Source organism: Arachis ipaensis, chromosome B03 (assembly GCF_000816755.2).
Source record: "Arachis ipaensis cultivar K30076 chromosome B03, Araip1.1, whole genome shotgun sequence".
Lineage (NCBI taxonomy): Eukaryota > Viridiplantae > Streptophyta > Magnoliopsida > Fabales > Fabaceae > Arachis > Arachis ipaensis.
The window spans coordinates 125,040,906-125,055,781 of record NC_029787.2 but is presented as its reverse complement, the minus strand read 5'-3'; the positions used below and the strand labels follow the sequence as shown (position 1 = coordinate 125,055,781).

The 14,876-nt window shown below is 35.3% G+C and overlaps 3 protein-coding genes and 1 long non-coding RNA gene across 7 annotated transcripts in view; 1 reads left to right on the top strand and 3 right to left on the bottom strand.

Moving 5' to 3' along the window:
• Positions 1,108-4,151, bottom strand: LOC107631325 (ADP-ribosylation factor 2). Its single transcript, XM_016334736.2, has 7 exons — positions 4,004-4,151; positions 3,210-3,379; positions 2,797-2,867; positions 2,572-2,691; positions 2,076-2,194; positions 1,902-1,983; positions 1,108-1,460 (listed from the first exon to the last, which is right to left on the bottom strand). The coding sequence occupies exons 2-7, from the start codon at positions 3,355-3,357 to the stop codon at positions 1,455-1,457; spliced, it is 546 nt and encodes a 181-aa protein (XP_016190222.1). The 5' UTR covers positions 3,358-3,379; positions 4,004-4,151; the 3' UTR covers positions 1,108-1,454.
• Positions 4,874-7,939, bottom strand: LOC107631326 (1,4-dihydroxy-2-naphthoyl-CoA synthase, peroxisomal). 2 transcript variants are annotated; one of them, XM_016334738.2, is made up of 10 exons: positions 7,520-7,939; positions 7,321-7,443; positions 6,800-6,901; positions 6,567-6,605; positions 6,181-6,279; positions 6,003-6,050; positions 5,773-5,868; positions 5,410-5,532; positions 5,071-5,187; positions 4,874-5,034 (listed from the first exon to the last, which is right to left on the bottom strand). In XM_016334738.2, the coding sequence occupies exons 1-9, from the start codon at positions 7,811-7,813 to the stop codon at positions 5,071-5,073; spliced, it is 1,041 nt and encodes a 346-aa protein (XP_016190224.1). In that variant the 5' UTR covers positions 7,814-7,939; the 3' UTR covers positions 4,874-5,034. The 2 variants fall into 2 exon arrangements, with proteins under 2 accessions (XP_016190224.1, XP_016190223.1); XM_016334737.2 differs by having other exon boundaries at positions 4,874-5,187.
• Positions 9,826-11,204, top strand: LOC107631328. 2 transcript variants are annotated; one of them, XR_002359864.1, is made up of 3 exons: positions 9,826-10,074; positions 10,243-10,490; positions 10,621-11,204. It is a non-coding gene; the product is annotated as an uncharacterized LOC107631328 (long non-coding RNA). The 2 variants fall into 2 exon arrangements; XR_001618543.2 differs by having other exon boundaries at positions 10,243-11,204.
• Positions 11,024-14,876, bottom strand: part of LOC107631327 (polygalacturonase At1g48100) — a 4,997-nt gene continuing 1,144 nt past the window's right edge. Inside the window, exons 2-7 of one of the 2 annotated variants that reach the window (XM_021119638.1) lie at positions 13,951-14,109; positions 13,301-13,528; positions 13,130-13,174; positions 12,832-13,039; positions 11,930-12,120; positions 11,024-11,655 (exon numbers count right to left, since the gene is read on the bottom strand). In XM_021119638.1, the coding sequence (XP_020975297.1) occupies positions 11,263-11,655; positions 11,930-12,120; positions 12,832-13,039; positions 13,130-13,174; positions 13,301-13,528; positions 13,951-14,109 (1,224 nt within the window). In that variant the 3' untranslated portion in view covers positions 11,024-11,262. The remainder of the gene's footprint in view (positions 11,656-11,929; positions 12,121-12,831; positions 13,040-13,129; positions 13,175-13,300; positions 13,529-13,950; positions 14,110-14,876) is intronic. The other variant, XM_016334739.2, reaches the window with a different exon arrangement.

The following is a 14,876-nucleotide window of genomic DNA, read 5'->3' as shown; positions in this document are numbered from 1 at the left end:
TTTTCCCAATTTATCTTAAGTGCAAATAAAAGATTGTTTTATTTTGCCAATGCAACTTTGCACTATTGCAGACAGAAAATTTATTTAATAAAAGGGTCAACATGTATATAATACTCAGCCAAGTGACCAAGTGGATAGCAGTTTTATTTTATTTACACTGGCGTCGCCGTGAAACCTTGACATATATCAGAGTCAGACCAATATTCATTATCCTTTGAATTTCAGGTACATATTTTATATTATGGCCAAACGACGTTGTGGGTCCTCGTTTGATTGTTTTTCAGATATATATATTAATCCAGCGATACAAAATTAAAATAGATGCTTGGGTCGAGCGGCTGCTTTCGTGGTATCAGGTCCTGCTTCACCAAGCGATCTTGTGTTCAATTCCCATCCCAAGCACATGGTTAACCAGGCTCTTATACCATGATGCTCTCTCTCGCACTTCCCAAAGCTTATCCCTTTTTCATGATCAAAATGTGCTCTTAAGTAATCAACTCGAGGGCAACCCAAAAAAAAAAAAAAAACTCCTAAGCAATAGCTTATTTTCATGATCAGTTTGATCAAATACTAGCTTATTATTGCTACTGCCATGTGAAATCAAAACAATGACGTCTTTCATCAACTAATCAGCAATTAATTCCACCAACTTAGACTTAAGAGCACATATCATACAAATCTGGTGCGCTGAACTGCGCATTAACCCTTCAACCGGATTTAAATTTTCCTTATTGATTTAATTTGTTTCCTTGACATAATGATGCAACACAAAATTAGCACAAATCTTTTGGGGGTACCCGAGAACATAGATAATTTATACTAAGATTGGGCTATCGGTCAGCCTTCGCCCTTCTGCTTCTACTTTTAGGTTAGTGATCATAAAGTAGTGTCCAGTATTAGTTCGCGTTAGGATGCAACTAACTTGTTTCCCATCTGAATCATAGATGCTATTAATTTGGGGGAGGATGTACGTTAACCCAAAATTAACAGTAATAACTAGTAAAAGAAAATACAGATGGCGCGAAAATGCAAAGATGCAACTGGAAACTATAGGAGTACTATCTAATGGCAACCAGGGCATTTAGGAACAACTACAATCTAGTGAAGGAAGGAAAGCAAGATGTTTTACTTTTGTGAATCCTCCAACTTAACACTTGTAAAATGAGGGGTATATAACAAACAAATAAACTATAAAACTCAGAATGGGATGGCGCATTGAATTGCTTTGTTATCCATTACATTTATAAACATTGAATCCAAACCCAATAGAAAGGTCAAAAGTATTCGACATCCCATGAAACAAATTCCTACTATAATTTTAGAGATCAAGATGTCCTAAACCACAAAAACATGAACACAAATCCAATTTGTCTCGGAAGACGACCAAAAACGCAAACTAGATAATATTCACCCCTGCATCCAGAATCACCGGTTCAGAAGACTCCCAACAAGCATTAAGCCTGAAATAAAATATAATCGTTCAAAAAAGATAACTTCAGTGTAAATCCACATAACTAGATGGACAATGCAAGCACATACTTAAATGATTGTAAGCGTATTTAAGTTGAGATTTGAGAAGAATGTTGAATGTGTTTTGAGGACAATGAAGAAGATGGTTAAGAACTAAGAACAATTCTCTTGAAGTGAAAGAGAAAACTCCTAATGAACCACCGTTCACCAAATTTTACTATTTCCTTTCTCTATTACAATGGTGTTTCCCCTTAATTATACTATTCCTCTCATCACTAATAATAATACCCAAATAGTCAATTACTTCCTATTTATCATATTATATATTCTATCATGATGCTTTCTTTCCATCTAACATAAATCCATGTAACATGTTATTTTTCAATAAAAATGTGCAGAATAATGATTGCCAGAAAGAAATCAATAGATACCTTGTTGGCTATGTTGTTGGAAAGCCAGTCCAAACCCTCATAAAGACCCTCCCCAGAGGTTGCACAGGTGCTCTGGATGTACCTGAAAAAACCACAAAAAGATGTTAGAACCAACAGGATATAGCTATAAAGACGTAATCCTGGACAAGAGGACATCACGATCAAGATAATTACCAGTGGCGCTGTCTGAGAGAGTGGAGACCCAGCTTGTCAGTAATTTCGGCAGCATTCATTGCATTTGGAAGATCTTGCTTGTTAGCAAATACAAGCAATACTGCATCTCTCAGTTCATCCTGAAAGCATATTAAATCAAGGCATGTCACACATTCTATCATTTCATCTCCGGAATATGAGAAAAAGAGGCTTTAACACCACTACTAATTTATATCAAGTTATCTTCCCAGTTTCAAGAGAAACATGATGAACAATCATAGTTGCATCAAATAAGTAATGGATATTTAAATCAGAACTCTTATCTTCGATAGGGTTATAGTTCTTTCCACTATTCAAAATATCAACTATAATAGAGGAAGAAATTTTATAACTTACATGTCAAATGAATATCTCAGTATCTGACATACAACATTTTGAAAAGGAAAAAAAAGGTCCAAACTTGTCTGACATTAAACTCGCACACAAGCCGTACTAAATTCATTAATTGACTATGTACCTCGTTCAACATCCTGTGCAACTCATCTCTGGCCTCAACAACTCTGTCTCTGTCATTGCTGTCAACAACAAATATAAGACCCTGTGTGTTCTGGAAGTAGTGCCTCCACAAGGGACGAATCTGGAATGAAAACATTTCAGCATTGCTTTCCAAGACACACAAAATAGAGAACTATAAAGGATATATCAAGAAAATTATAAGATGCATGAGAACCAAATTTCACACCTTGTCTTGGCCACCTACATCCCAAACAGTGAAGCTAATGTTCTTGTACTCCACAGTCTCCACATTGAACCCTGAAATAAATAAGAGAAATAAAAAATATAGCAGCAGCAGACATAGAAATCCAGAAATATGCCACCTCTATGCACAAAAGATTTTCCAAACATATATTGCATGACCATGGAGACACCGAAGAAATCTGAAAACTGTATTGTCATTTTCAAGGTTCATTTATGGATTAGCAATTCATGATTTGGCTTAAACCATTTGACATCACAACATGTGATTATGTGAGCGAGTCCCTATATAACTAAGCTGAGAATGGATATCATATAAATTAGTATTACCACAAGAGTGAAGAATGATGAGATACAAAATCCCAACAGTAACAAGATTAAATCAAGAAAAAAACTTACCAATGGTAGGAATTGTGGTAACGATCTCTCCAAGCTTGAGCTTGTAGAGGATGGTGGTCTTACCAGCTGCATCAAGACCAACCATCAGAATTCGCATTTCCTTCTTGGCAAAAAGCCGACTGAAAAGCTTAGTGAATGTGAGCCCCATTTCTCCTTCAGCTTGTGGATCCCTACATTTCCAAAATTTTCTATCAATATTAGCATCCTCTGTTTATTCTCCGAGTAGAATTCCAAACTATATCAACCGAATAAATAATAAAAGAAAAATCAATTGAATCGAGTTATTTCCAGCAAACCTAATAATCAAGAGACCAAATGCGCTAACACACTAGAGAATCATACTAATCCCAATGGATTCCGCCAGATCTCAAGCTAAACAGCAAATATTGAAACACATCGACATGCATTTCCATTAAAAGCACCAGATAACCATTAAGGGAGAATCAAAACAGATTGCGCATAACAAAATCACGCAATAAACATGAAATTTTTTAAAATCCCTGATCGGATCTGAACATCTCGATCCCGAAACCCTGAGATCAAACGATGTAGAACAAACCACAACAAACCAAAGCATATAACATATAAAAACGAAAACAAAACAAATAAAGAGGATCGCCAAAATTCAGAAGCGATTCGCGAAAGATAAACCAGCTCAGAATTCTCATGCAAGAACAAATCTCCAAAGCAAGGGAAAATATCGAAAATGAAATGAAGTCACGGAGGTTTCAAATCGAATAGTAACAGAACGCAGAAATGATAAAAGAAACGCGATCTGAGAAGATGAAGTTTACCTTAAGGGATCTGGAACCAGAAAAAGGAAGGGAGAGAAACGATGAGAGAGGATAAACAGAGAGAGAGAGAGAAGGAGGAAGGGTGAAGAATGCTTTCCAAGAACGCTAATTGGGAGGGTGCAAGGGTGGCTTTTATAGCGCGGAGACCGGAGCGAAGGGTACCCGACATATTTGCGTGTTTTGGGTCAAATTACCATGGTACCCTTCGATGGCTGGATACCTGTTTGTACTCTGGATTTTGGAAGCTTCCATTCACAACCAACCTTAAAAAATTGGACTTAGATTCTTTGTCAAAACTCAAAAGTGAAAATTACACCACTGGTTATCCCTTTTTTATTTTTTGGTAGATACACCACTAATTATTAATTGATTTTACTAATTTATTATTTGCTATTACTCCTCTTTAACCCAACTTAGTTAAAGATAAAAGTAAATACACAATAACACAATCAAAGTGTCCGTTTAGTGATTTGAAATTGCTTGTTAAATTTGGAAAGCATAAAATGAAAGGAACATTGTCTCCTTAAATAAATAAATGTATATATCAATGTTTTTTTTTTTCACTTTTTTCAATGGACAAAGCCATATGAGGAGAGGAACACTATATAATTATTGATATTGCATATTAATTATTATCTTAATAAACCCTTCTTGAGTAATGGTTGCATTTGCATATAAAACAGATTTATCCCAAAACAAATTAAACGGTGCTTTTACAACCCAACTAAAAGCCTAAACAACAGAAGCATGAAGGCTCTGTTCTAAGCTTCTGGTGAGAGATTTAAGTACAAAAATTAAAGTAAGTAGTTCATGTAACAGTTATTTTTGTTGTTAGAAATTTCGTATGCAGAAGATCAAGGATCAAGAATAGGCATTAAGAAAAAATAATTAGAGATCTTTGCTCTCATTTATTTGAGTGGTTCATCTTCTTAACAAGCAGGACAAGTAAATGATTTGGGATAATAGCTTTGTATCCCAAAGACCAATTAAATTAAGGACAAGAGATAAGAGACAGCAAATCAGTTTAGAATGTAAGGTAATATCAATAGACATGAAAACTTTAGAATTCAAGGTCGCCGATGAAACTTGGAAAAATCAGGGCGTCTGCGTTGCATAAATGCAGTCCTTCCCTCAATAGCTTCTTCAGTGCCATAAAATATCAGGGTTGCATTTCCAGCCATTTCCTATGAATACAATTTGATATGAAAATACAAATTAAAATAGGCATGTATATATACCCCAAGGGTGAAAACTGAAAAGAAATACCAAGTACCAAAACTTCACATTCAGCTAAAGGAAATATAGATCATTGCAAAACATTGGAGGCTTGGTACATTCAGAATCATCTTTTAGAAATTGCATATAGCATATAACACTAATGGATGAAAAAATTAATCATGATATACCTGAAGTCCAGCATGCCCATCGTCCACTGCATTAAGCGCTGACTTGAGAATTCGAAGTGCAGTTGGGCTGTTCCTGAGTATCTCCCGACACCATTTTATCGTTTCTTTTTCTAGATTCTCAAGCTAGACAAACAAAAACATTACATTTCGTAAATGCGCTGTGCTGATGCTAGAGTATCTGTCTATCTATCATTGCTTTTTTTAGTGAGTTCTAAAAAGTCCATGGGAGTTTTTAGTTATATTTGAATTTCATAGGAAATATATAGATGAAATATTTGAATGATATCAAATTGTTCTTTTCTTAAACATTGAAATATATAAGAATTATTATAATTAGAATAGGGTAGATAGAAATAAACTTACTGGCACAACAGTATTAACAAGGCCCATTTTATCTGCTTCATCAGCTGTATAGAATCTAGTGAGAAACCATATTTCACGTGCTTTTTTTGGACCTACCTGTTTAAGTAATGTTCACTTTTTATCCCTTTGAAATGAGAAACACTAGCATGAAAAAACATTCAATCCTTAACAACTAATGCAATGTGATGAATTGTCAGTAAAATAAGTAGCATGTAATTCTTATTTCTTACCAATCTGGACATGATGGAACTTCCATAACCAGCATCAAAGCTTCCCACCTTTCACCATTGCAAGGATAGAACACATTACAAATTCATGATGGAGTATTATTACAAACAGGTGCAGGGGAGAGCAATATAAGTTTGCTTCTGTTTTTATATTAGTGTCTTAAAGAAATTAGCAATGCACCTTAGGACCAGTTTGGCCAAAGATGGCATTATCGGCTGCAATAGTTAGATCGCAGACCATGTGCAATATATGTCCTCCTCCAACAGCATAACCTGCTACCTGTTTTTAATATTAGGAAAATAGTCTGCATATAACTAGACTCGCCGGAAATAAAAAAAAACAAAAACAAAACCAAAACTAGACATGTATCACTACCTGAAATTTTTTTAGGCCTAGAATTGTAGGCCCTTGAAGTAACCTTGTTCTTTCTTTCCAGGAATTTAAAGAAAAAAAAGTCATCTAAAAACTATTGTTCAAGATATGATTAACCATGAGTTTAAGGTATCAAGACTACATGATAATTAAGGAAGCCAGTAAAAGCATAAAGGTAGGTATACAGAGAGTACCATTGCGATTACTGGTTTTGGAAGGCGGCGAATCACTACCTGCAAAGGGAGAAAAGCATGGATAAGAAGAAAGCAGAGAAAGAGAGGGACAAATGGTTTTCACGTAACTTGATAAATACAGCATAGATAACTGTCACAAACAAATGTTCCTTGAACGCAGCTATCATCGTATTCCAAATTGGCATAATAACACTACTAATTGCCTCATAAAAAAATGCCAACAATCAATAAACCTGCAAGTCCAACACATTAAGGCTACCAATATCTTCATTATCAGAATAACCATCTGCTGTCCTCAAAGCTTGGTCACCACCACTACAAAATGCCTTGGTCCCCTACAAAATAAATAGGCAAATCAACATCAATAGGGTCATGAACATCAAGTTCACACTAGTTTGCACATAAAATGTGAATATTCCATTCATGTCAAAGGGACAACAACATGGCCAAATGTCCTTTTCACTGGAAGCATCATGTTTAAAATAATCAAAGAAGGATTTAATTTGATGCAATACACTGACATTCAATTAAACTCATTTTAACACCAATCACTTGAATGATCATCCGACTCTAAGAGTAGATTTGATTGGATAATAGTGTATCAAAATTAAACTCTAGTCAAAAGGGGCATGAACCCCAACCATTTGGCCTGAATCCATCTCAATTAACCTTAATTTTTGAGGTCAACGCATCAATTTACAAAATTTCTGAAGAACATAAATTGAAAAAACACTGGAGTAGGGAGGAGGCATACCTTGCCAGTAAGAATGACAACCCCAATAGAGCTATCATGCCTGGCATCATTGAAAGCACGAATAAGTTCCTTAACTGTATTGGGTCGAAAGGCATTCCTTCTCTCAGGCCTATTAATACTAATCTGCAACCACACTCACCCAATCACAAAAATCCAAAATAAAAATGAACTTGAAAAAGTTGAAAGCTGAAATTGAAACCTTGGCTATGCCTTCCCCAACAGCCTTCTCGTAGATGATGTCAGTGTACTCCTTGTCGGAGTCAGCATCGGAAGCGATGACCCTCCAAACGACGTCGTGGGAGGGAACATCACCGTGAACACGTTCGTAGCTATCATTCCGGGAAGTTGAAGAGTCACAGAGGCCAAGTTGGAGTTGGTTGTGAGGATGAAGAGAAGGGTGATCAGATTGAGAAGAGGCACCAAGGTGGTTGGCTATGGAGGTGAGTCTCCTGGTCACGGTGTCAAGTACAAGCAGGTTCTTCTTCTCTGCCATTGAAGCTTTTTTGTGAGAGATAAAGTTATGGTTAGTTAGTTACTTAGTTATGCACGAATGAAGTGAAGCATAAAGCATTGGTGCTCTTTTTCTTTTCCCCCGCTAACTTTTATTGAAATTAAAGGGAGAGAGGAGATTTCATACCGAATTTTTGGATAAGATAAGCTGATAAGGTGAAAGAGATTTACTATAACGGCACACTTACTGTTGAGACAAAACCGTTAGGAAATCGTTGAACCGGCCGGTAAAGACCGGACCGGGAACCGACGGTTCGTATGAAACGCTGTCGTTTTGATTTGTTAAGGGGAAAAAAGAATACCCAACCACCCCCACGCGAGTTACCCCCTCAGTCCCTCACCCCACCAAATACCCAGCTCATTCCAGCTTCCTGGACGAAACACACAGCAAGAGCAAGCCCTAGCTCCTTCCCAACCCAAAAATCCAGCTTCCTGGACGGAACCGCCGCCGCCGTTCGTCTGTGTCAGCGTCTCCGCGGCCTCTTCCTTCTCATTCTCCGCGGCGTCTCCCATTTCTAGCTCGGCACGTCTTCCATTCCCAGGTGAACTCGCTGCTCGAGGCCTCCAGCTGGCGCGCCGTGGTGTCGCCGTCGTCTGGCTGTCGTGTCTTCGTCGTCCCGCCGTCGTCTTCCTGATGCCAGTGGAAGGTTAATGAAATTGTGATTTACTGATTTGAGGTTAGTGGAAAGTTGAGTGTTACTCTGTTTCAGGGAGTTGAGGTTGAATTTGTGATTTGTGATTTCTTGAGTCTTTTGTAATGCTACTGAAATTTGTGATTATTGATTAGTGACTTATTAAGCTGCTGTTGTTAACTTGTTATGTACTTATGTTGCTGTTTTGTTATGGACTTATGGCAGTGAGTGTTTTGAATTTTGAATTTGTAATAAGTGATTTGTGATTTGTGATTTTGTTATGCTGCTGTATTGAATTAATTTAGGGGTGATTATTTGTTACATAGTTATCAGAACTGACCCGGCAATCGATCTGGCTAGGTCACTGGGTCACTGGATTACTGGTTCAACCGATGAGTCACAGATTTAACCGGTTAACCCAGTCATAATAAAATAATTATATAAAATTTAATTTTTTATATCAAAGTAATTTATTTTTTAATTCATTAATTAATTAGTATTTATTACATAATAAAATAAAAAATAAATCAAATTAATATGAACACTATTTATTAGAGTAAAAAAAATATATCTTAAATTTACATGACTAAAAGAATTAATACATAAATTATTAATTAAGATATGTTTAATAGTTAGGAATATATTTATTAAAAGACATCATATAATACATATGAAAAACTTGTCTTAGTGGCTGAAGGCTTTTTTTCAACTTGAAAGACCCAAGTTCGAACCCCCAAAGTGCCTGACTTGTTTTCTAAATTTTTGAAATGGAGTGATGCTGGGCTGGCATCAGCGGTTCGACCGGTCCGGTTTGAATCACAGTTTAGACCGGGTTTGACCGGGTTTTCCGAATCTGATTGGTTCGCTTACTTATACGGTTAAAATGCTAACCCGGATCGGTTTGGAATCCGGTTCATCGGTTTTTCGGTCGAACCGACCGGTTCGATCTGGGTTTGATAACTATGATTTGTTATGTTACTGTTTTGAATTAATTTAGGAGTGATTAATGATTATTTCTAGTTATATTGCCGTGCACCATTGCTCTTTTCACTATTTAACTTTTGAGATTGTATTTTAATAATATCATATGGATTTAGTTCACATTTTATTTAATATTTTAAATTTGGAAGATATTTAAGATTTATATTAGACTATAATTATTTTTTATATGTTTATTTATAATTTATTTATTATTTTATTTTAAAATGATTTTTTCGGTTAAATTACTGGTGAATCCGTTAGACTAGTGAACCAATGAATAAGTAACTAGAGTGATTTGATGATCGGTCCGGTTTTTCGAACCTTGGTTTAATGTGAAATAATTCAGATAAACACATCAGTTTATTAATTAATTATTCTCATATGCAACTTGTTAGGGAGTGAACCCGGAGGTTAGCTGAAATTTTGTATGACAGGTGAGTGAGGCAATTCATCGAACAGTTTTAGTGCAAGAAGAAGATGACCTAATTTCGGAGTATTACAGAAGGGGAACTTAGTCTGTCCAATTCGAGTACCAAGTTTCTTTCGTTTTAACTCATAATTTTGGAGCCTCTGTTTCATGAAGAGATCCAACTCCGGTGAAAGTTGCTGATTCTGATTTGATTTCTGGCAAGTAAGCCGTTTTTGTTCTCTCACTATGCTTTCTTTCCTTTGAATGGACAAAAAACATGCAAGTACTTTATTATGGTTATTTCCGAAATAATGCAAATGATATATACATCACTGTAACTCAGAATATTGATTTGGAAGTTGATAGCACTTTAATATTTTGATGTGACAGGTAGTAAAAGCAGATGTCTGGTAAGTGGTAACACAGAATCTTCATTGATTTTTAACAGAGCTTTTTCAATACATGACTGAAAAGTTTTGGTTGATGGAGTCTTGTGCTTCATCAGCACTTGATTATGGGGCCAAGGCACAGCAGGTTCATGGTTGAGTTACTCTAAAGACTAGAACCGCTTGGTTGATGCATTGCTGTGTTTTTAACTAAAAATGTACATTGATAGAGCTGAGTTACAAAAGAGGAAGGTATCTTCTCTTCTCTTGTTTGAACATGAATTCTTAGGAGGCATTTATTTCAATGTTTGAAATTGTATTTCAAGAAACATGATTTCTGAGAAGGTTATAACCAAGAGTTTATCCTTTAATCTTTTGGCAGCTTGATATTTGAGCTTGTGTTGGAAGCTTCCATTTACCAGTGCATCTGTATGCAGTTGATATTTTTGCTTTTTCTATGTTAAATCCTCATCATAATCACCAATATATAATTTGACGTTTTTTCCATTATTTATGCTTGATGTCATCTTCCTTTCTTTGTTCATGTCATGCATGAGCATTTTTCTCCGTTGAAGTTTAAAATTCAAAATTTTGTTAGTTTGTTAGCGTAGTTTAAAATTCAAAACTCTATTAGTTTATTTTGCATTTGTGTGTATATATATATAGTTGGTCATTCTTTTCTATAGTTCAGGAAACTGATGTTCTACAGCTTACTATGTTCTGGTCTTGTTGTCCTTGGATTAAAATTTCATAATATTGGACTTATATAAATGATGATATTTTAGTTGCATATGCAGATGTTGAAACTTGTATATATAATATAATAGCTCTCACAATATGCTATAGTTACATAGCTGCTTTTCACACTATTATTGGCCTCTTGCTAAAAGCAGGGCCAGTATACTCTCTCACAATAGTAAATCAATATTACCCTATTGAAGAAAATTTCCTATTATATAGAACTTCTAAAATATACATGCTTTATCTAACTTGCTAACCATTTTGAAATAATATCTAAGATAAATCAACATAAATCATGATCTGTCTGAATCCGATTGTTCGGCGGCTTCCCAATCTGAAGGCAAGAAATTGGTGGCAGTGTCGGAGTTTTTAATTCACCATAAGTTTGCCAGCAGAATGGATCATACAGGTGGTATTGTTCTTGAACTGGTTTTAACTCGATTGAGGTCAAAGAAACATCAACGCAAGGCAGGCTATCACTACATGCAAAGTGTACTGGCTTAACTGTGTATGTTCCCTTTATCTCTTCATAATTGATTCCTGCTAGCGCCACAGCGGCTGTTTGGTTCGAGCAGGATCTTTTATCGCAGTAGAATTGATCGATCACAATAGGGAGCTGAACTTCGGAAACTTGAATGTTTGAGAATTGTACTCCTTGCACAGAACCTGATCCACCCTGCATAAATGTCACTTAATTAGTATGACTTTAACCATTTTCATCAAGCTCAGATCTTGGAAGTGATGCAGTACATGGATTGAGAGAGAACTATGCAGGATTTGATTGAATCATACTCAAAATTGATAACACAGAAATGGTATACTACTGGATAGTAGGCTATAACAAAATACAATGCTTACTGCACATTGGAAGTGTTACTCCAGATGTTTTTTCTTTACCTTAAATTCAGGAATCATGGGAATTATGACTATATATTTTAATGCAATTTTACCTGCCATGTTTTGATTCTGACACCATTCATTGTGTTGTGCATGTTGACATCTCTGACAGTAATGTTTGAGACACAGGCTCTGGTGTTATCCTTTCCTAGGCCCCCAATGCTGATTCCATGTCCTGGTCCACAATTGACATTGTGTACATATACATTTGAGCACCCAGTTTGTATGGAAATACAATCATCTCCTGCGAAACAGTTCAAATTCGAAACAACACTTAAGCCAATTTTTGAAGAGTAAGATATATCACCTTAGTAATCTTCCTAAATACTATATGAAGTATAAAATAGATACTTCTAATATCTTAAATCTTAAAAAACAATTAATTTATTCAATCATTTAGTAATTAGGAAGATCAATGTGTTTTGTCATTTTATTCTTTTACCATATCCATTCATTATTTATAACAAGGTTTTACATGCTGTGAGAACTTTGGCTCAGGACCATGACCATCTTTGAAGCTCTATTTTCTAACAAGACAAACATAGTATTAAGTTTTCATGTTTGGATTATGCTGTTTGGGCTTCTGAACTTGACACTTGCCATGTGGCTGATTATTCATTTTCAATGAGTTGTGAGATTGTTTGTTGCTTAGTAGTGTCCAACTTTTCTGTAGAAAGGATAAGATAATGTCAGGCTCTTTTTAAGGATCATATAACTTGCATCTACTCTACGCTTTCTCCTTCTGTTTTTTCACTCTTTGTTTCCTTTTGGAATCTTTGTTTTCACTCTACCTTGTTCCTTTGTAGTATCTACTACATACCCATCTTAATATACTGGTATTTTTGCTCACAAGTCTTTTTCTATATCCTCAAACTTAGCTTATAGTATCTGTTATTCAAATGAATAAGAAAAGTGGAATAACTCATGAATCATTGAAATGCATTATTAATATTACCACATCCAAGGTTGCTGCTATGGATGAGAACATCTTTAGAGTTCTGAAGGTGAATTCCATCTGTGTTGGGGCTGTCGCCCGGCGATGATATGGTCACATCATGGACCAGGACTCCATTGCAGCTGTCAAACTTGAGATGGCATTGTGGACTATTCTGAATAGTTATGCCTGTGACAGTTGGGTAAAAACTCCCGTAGAACCTTAATGCCTGATTCAGAGAGGTTGCAATCATTATGAGTGTGTTTGGAATGCAACAAAACATGGAAATGAAATTGAAATATTATAGAATGGTCCTCACAGTTGGCTTGATGCCTGGCATCTTTACTCCAAGCTCACTTTCAACCTAGTAGAATTTGGAAAGTAAAATTATCAATTGATTAGCCTAAGTTTTAGAAGAATGAATTTAATTGAAATGATATGATGCTATATTAAGGTGCAAAAGCAAATTAAATTAAAGAAGGGTAATTACTGGCATTGGTGGTGGCTTCCCAATTGTGTGGTTCAATGGGACTATGAGCTTTTCTTCATCATCTATAGGGTCATCATATGGTTGGTCTTTCCACCAAACCGAGCCTCTTCCATCAATGACACCATTTCCTTGAATGGTGATTCCCACTAGCTTTGAGAATTCCAGCCACTGGAACATTCCTCCACCCCAAACTTTGGAGTTTGTTGGAGCAACAATGGTGCCATCAAGCTAACAAAAGAATGACTTCATTAGCCTCACTTAATACAAAAGTGTTGTCTGATCATAAGATTTTTAAACTATAAGAATTCTTATATAATTTAGGGACTTTATTGAAAATATGTAAAATTTAGGGGTTTAGTAAAAAAAATTAATCCTATTTATGAATTTTTTTTATTTTAATTCTATTATAAACCTTTAAACTATAATAATAATAGAATAACAAATACCAAGAGATGGTGGTGCTGACTGCTAAGTTTGATAGCTATTCTTTGGTATGTAATTATTCTGAAATTTGCAAAAATATGAGAGGTACAATGGTACATGTAAATGTAATTTTGTATATGATGAGTAGAAATTTAGTGTTGGTTATTTTGGTACATGTAAATCAGTAAATGTATTTTTGTTGTGGTTTGAGTCACAGGCTGAGCTACCTTTCCTGATGGGGTGGTTGTGAGTACCTGAAAAACGATGCTGGGCTTGCAGTATGGGCCCGAGAATGAGATGGGCCCCACGTAGAAGGTGTAATCTGCTGGTACCACCATGGTTGATGCCTCTACCTTACATGCTGCTGCCCACGCAGCTTCGAATGCCTGCATTGCATTTTCAATGCATAGCAACTTTATTTAATGCCACCAACCACAACCATAGTAGAATATCATCACTATATATATATATATATATGTTCAATTAAAGATAAAATTTACTATATTAAGTGATCGGTATTTGGTGATATAGATTACTCATTTTCCGGGGCAAAAAAATTGTTCTATTTGGAAAGGAAAAATTGTATTTGATACATTGAAAAAAAAAAAAAGAAAGAAAAAAATAATTAGACACCATAAATTTAACAATAGGATATCAAACTTTAAATAAAGTATTTTATATTTAAGATTAAATTTCTATAGTTAATGAGATAAATATTTAATTTTGTTAATATAATAATAAGATCAAACATCTAATATATAAAAGTTAAACCGTACATAAATAACATATTTTTATTTATTAAGAGACTGTGACCTAACTGTCTAACGAGAATCATTTGTGAAGTAGGTCCCACCTTTGTGTATTCTTTTTCATTTCTTAAACTTTCTATCTATAATCAAGCTTATGAGTCATGACTCATTGTAGTTTCTTTATTTGCAAATTGTTAACTCCAAATAACATCCCAAAGCAAAAAGGACAGAAGGACAAACCTTTCTTGTTGCTCCTAATGGAATATTACTTTGCCGTTCAAATTGATTAGACCACACACATAATCATTAACATTTATTATAGAGAAAAAAAAGATTCTTACATTGTCTTCATTAACCAAATGTTCTCTCGTGAGTGAACTACTGAACTCCCCTGCTTTCTAATG

Bases quoted from the DNA above. Each gene is read 5' to 3' on its own strand.
- LOC107631326 (XM_016334737.2), bottom strand. From the start codon at position 7,813: ATGGCAGAGAAGAAGAACCTGCTTGTACTTGACACCGTGACCAGGAGA. The intron at 6,902-7,320 runs GTATGCCTCCTC...TTTATTTTGTAG, and splicing joins TTGTCATTCTTACTGGCAAG to GGGACCAAGGCATTTTGTAG. The intron at 6,280-6,566 runs GTACTCTCTGTA...TATTAAAAACAG, and splicing joins CAAAACCAGTAATCGCAATG to GTAGCAGGTTATGCTGTTGG.
- LOC107631325 (XM_016334736.2), bottom strand. From the start codon at position 3,357: ATGGGGCTCACATTCACTAAGCTTTTCAGTCGGCTTTTTGCCAAGAAG. The intron at 2,692-2,796 runs GTGTGAAATTTG...TTTTCATTCCAG, and splicing joins ATGTAGGTGGCCAAGACAAG to ATTCGTCCCTTGTGGAGGCA. The intron at 1,984-2,075 runs GTAATTATCTTG...TGGTTTTTTCAG, and splicing joins TCTCTCAGACAGCGCCACTG to GTACATCCAGAGCACCTGTG.